The sequence below is a fragment of the Cnephaeus nilssonii genome (assembly GCF_951640355.1).
Source record: "Cnephaeus nilssonii genome assembly, chromosome: X".
Taxonomy (NCBI): domain Eukaryota; kingdom Metazoa; phylum Chordata; class Mammalia; order Chiroptera; family Vespertilionidae; genus Cnephaeus; species Cnephaeus nilssonii.
Window position 1 is genome coordinate 2545841 of NC_137071.1, and position 4303 is coordinate 2550143.

The 4303-nt window shown below is 43.7% G+C and overlaps 1 protein-coding gene across 1 annotated transcript; it reads left to right on the forward strand.

Moving 5' to 3' along the window:
• Positions 1 to 966: 966 nt before the first annotated feature.
• Positions 967 to 4074, forward strand: TLR8 (toll like receptor 8; the record flags this gene model as incomplete). Its single annotated transcript, XM_079764347.1, has 1 exon — positions 967 to 4074. The coding sequence occupies one exon, from the start codon at positions 967 to 969 to the stop codon at positions 4072 to 4074; it is 3108 nt and encodes a 1035-aa protein (XP_079620473.1).
• Positions 4075 to 4303: the final 229 nt, after the last annotated feature.

The window sequence follows — 4303 nt, forward strand, 5'->3', positions numbered from 1 at the left end:
TGAACCATAAATATATTGGTCATATAATAAAGTTGCATCTTTTTGGTCAGGTCGCATAAAAGGTTGTGTCTGATTGGCAAATTCTTGGTACCAGAAATCCTTATATACAAGTATAGATACCTGCTTTTTTAAAAAGTCACTTTGGGCCCGGCCGGTGTGGCTCAGTGGTTGAGCGCCAAACCAGGAACCAAGAGGTCACTGGTTCCATTCCCAGTCAGGGCACATACCCAGGTTTTGGGCTCCATCCCCAGGGTGTGTATGTGTGTGTGGGGGGCATGTGTGTGTGCAGGAAGCAGCTGATTGATGATGTTTCTCATCAATCTTTCTATCTCTCTACTCCTCTCCCTTCCTCTCTCTCTAAAAATCAATTTAAAAACCCCCATTTTTAAAAAAGTCACTTTGGAACAAAAAGGATGGGTAACTACTGTTATTTATTTAATTTTTATGTAAATCAATGAAAGTTATACCTATTTTTTGTCAGATTCGAAAAAAAACATGATGTAATTTTTGGTGGACCACAGCACTTTAGTAGCTAGTTTCTGTGGGCCACGAGATGCAAACGGTTGAAAATGGCTGGTCTGCGTTGGAGGCATTGCCATGGCAGGAAGATTTCAAAATGAGCTTGTGTCACGTGACGGCTCATTTTGAAATCTTCCTGACCCAAGAATCCCAGCTCTGCAATCTATCCCCCTTCTGAGAGTTGCTTAAGCCTCAGACTTGGTTCCTTCCCTTACAAAATACGGACAGTAATAGAGCCTATCTCGCCGTGTTGCTGCGAGCATGGATACAGGTGAGAACATGTTGGTTCTGAACCGAATTTCATGCAATTTCTTTTGTGGGGAAGAGAACTCCCACTTCAAAAGCCATACAAAGTATGGTGATCCCCAGTTGATTTCCTCAGGAGACACCCGGCAGCTATGACTATTCTAATGCTGTGCCTCGACGTTTGATTTTCCTTAGGAAAACATGACCCTTCTGTCTTTGCTTCTGACCTGCCTTGTCCTGCTCATCTCGGCTTCCTGTGGGTTCCCCACGGAAACCAGTTATTTGAGAAGAAGCTTTCCTTGCGACGAGAAAATACAAAACGGATCTGTTATTGCGGAATGCAACAACCGGCGGCTGCAAGAGGTCCCCCAAACCGTGGGCCCAGATGTCACGGTGCTCGACCTGTCTGGCAACTTCATCACACACATCACCAACGGATCCTTTGAAAGGCTGCAGGATCTCACCTCGATCAACCTGAACCGCAACGCCATGCTGCCGCCCTACTGTGAGAATTATTGCAGAGCTAAGAAAGGCATGAACATTACAGATGGGGCGTTCCTCAACTTGCAAAATCTAACGGTGTTACTACTCGAGAACAACCAGTTAGACAAAATACCCTCTGATTTGCCAGGGTCTTTGAGGTTCCTTAGTCTAATTCAAAACAACATCATTTCTGTAACTAAAAACAACACTTCTGGACTGAAGAACTTGGAATATCTCAATCTGGGCTGGAACTGCTATTTTGGCAATGTTTGTAATAAAACTTTCATCGATGACGGGGCCTTCGAAGAGATTACAAATTTGAAGGAGCTTACGCTGTCCTTCAATAACCTTTCCAGGGTACCCCGCAACCTGCCAAGATCCTTAACGAAACTGTATCTTAGCAACACCAACATCAACACCATCCGTAAAGCAGACTTCGAGGACCTGGGAAATTTAACAGTCCTCGATTTGAGCGGGAACTGTCCAAGGTGCTTCAATGCCCCGTTCCCCTGTACACCTTGCGCAGGAGAAGCTTCGATTTCCATAGATGGTAGCGCTTTCGATAGCTTGACCAAACTTGAATACCTCAACCTCTCTAGCACTTCCCTCCGGAAGGTTAATTCAAGCTGGTTTGACAAGATGCCTCACCTGAAGGAGCTGCATCTTGAATTCAACTACTTGGTGCAGGAAATCGCCTCTGGGGAATTTTTAACAAAACTGCCCCACTTACAAATACTTGACTTGTCTTATAACTATATAAAGACACAATATGTACAGTATATTAATCTTTCCCCAAACTTCTCTAATCTTACCTCTCTCCAGGCTTTGCATTTAAGAGGTTATGTGTTTCAGGAACTTCGCTATGAAGACTTCCAACCCCTGATGAACCTCTCGAACTTAACGACTATCAACTTGGGCGTTAACTTTATTAATCAAATTGATTTTACCATTTTCCGGAACTTCCCCAATCTGAAAGTCATCTACTTGTCAGTAAACAGAATATCGCCCTTGGTCCACGGTACCCGACAAAGTCTCTCCACTCTCCACAGTCATGTCCTCAAACCACGCTCAGCCGATAGCGAGTTTGACCCCCATTCGAATTTTTATCACAGCACCAAACCTTTAATAAAGCCAGAATGTCACAAGTATGACAAAGCCATAGATTTAAGCCTGAACAATATTTTCTTCATTGAGCAAAAGCAATTTGAAGCTTTCCCTAACATTTCTTGCTTAAATCTGTCTTCCAATGGCAATGGGCAAGCATTAAATGGGAGTGAGTTTTCAGCTCTGCCCCAACTCAAATATTTGGATTTTACAAACAACAAACTGGACTTTGATGCAAATAGTGCTTTCAATGAGTTGCCTGAGTTAGAAGTTCTAGATCTCAGCAACAATGCACACTATTTCCAAATAGCAGGGGTCACACACCGGCTAGGCTTCATTAAAAATTTAACAAAGCTGCAAGTTTTAAATGTGAGTCGCAACGACATTTATACCCTAACGGAGTACAACCTGAGCAGCAGGTCCCTGAAAGAATTAGTTTTCAGTGGGAACCGCCTGGACATCTTGTGGAAGGCTGCAGATAAGAGGTACATGTGCATTTTCAGGAATCTCATTGTACTGGAACAGCTCGATATATCCTTTAATAACCTTGAGCGTTTCCCCCAACAAGCCTTCGTTAACCTGCCCAGGACTCTCACCACGCTATATCTAAATGATAATAAGTTACATTTCTTTAACTGGACATTACTCCAGTACTTTCCTCGTCTCCAGTTGCTTGACTTAAGTAGAAACCATCTGTATTATTTAACATATAGCCTATCTAAAATCACACACTCTCTTCAGACGCTGCTACTGAGTGACAACAAGATTGTCCAGCTGCCCTCTGGCTTCGTTTCACAAAACAGCAGTCTGGTAACCCTCGATTTAAGTGCCAACCAACTAAAGATGATCAACAGATCTACGTTTCAGACGAACGAGAACAGCAACTTGGCCCTTTTGAGACTAGACGGCAACCCCTTTGATTGCACCTGTGACATGGGAGATTTTCTAAGATGGATGGATGAAAATCCGAATGTCACAATTCCCAGGCTGACAGATGTCATATGTAGCAGTCCTGGGGATCAAAAAGGGAAGAGTATTGTGACTCTAGAGCTAACCACGTGCATTTCAGACACCATTGCGGCCATACTATGTTTCTTCACATCCTTCATCACACTCACAGTGATGTTGGCTGCTCTGGCTCACCACTGGTTTTACTGGGATGTTTGGTTTATTTATCATGTGTGTTTAGCAAAGGTCAAAGGCTATAGGTCTCTTTCCACATCCCAAACTTTCTATGATGCTTACGTTTCTTACGACACCAAAGATGCCTCTGTCACGGACTGGGTGATCAATGAGCTGCGCTTCCACCTGGAAGAGAGTGAAGAAAAAAATGTGCTGCTGTGTTTGGAGGAGAGGGATTGGGACCCGGGATTGGCCATTATTGATAACCTCATGCAGAGCATCAACCAAAGCAAGAAAACGATATTTGTTTTAACCAAACAGTATGCCAGAAGCTGGAGCTTTAAAACGGCATTCTACTTGGCCTTGCAGAGGCTGATGGATGAAAATATGGATGTGATTGTATTTATTCTGCTGGAGCCAGTGTTGCAACACTCTCAGTATCTGAGGCTGCGGCAGAGAATCTGCAAGAGTTCCATCCTCCAGTGGCCTGACAACCCCAAGGCGGAAGTCTTGTTCTGGCAAAGTCTAAAAAATGTGGTCTTAACAGAAAACGATTCGCGGTATAACAATTTGTATGTGGATTCCATTAAGCAATACTAACTGATGTTAAATCCTGGTTTATCAACATAAGACAAAGGCACAGCAATGACTCTTCTGCCTTAGTCAGCTATTGCTGTGTAACAAATGACCCCAAAACGTACTGGCTTAGAATGACAGAATTTGTTACCTTGTAGTCTCTGTGGGTCAGGAGTCCAGTATAGCTTAGCCACGTCCTCTGCTTGGGGTGTCTCAAAGGCTGCAATCTAGGTGTGACCAGGGCCACGGGCAT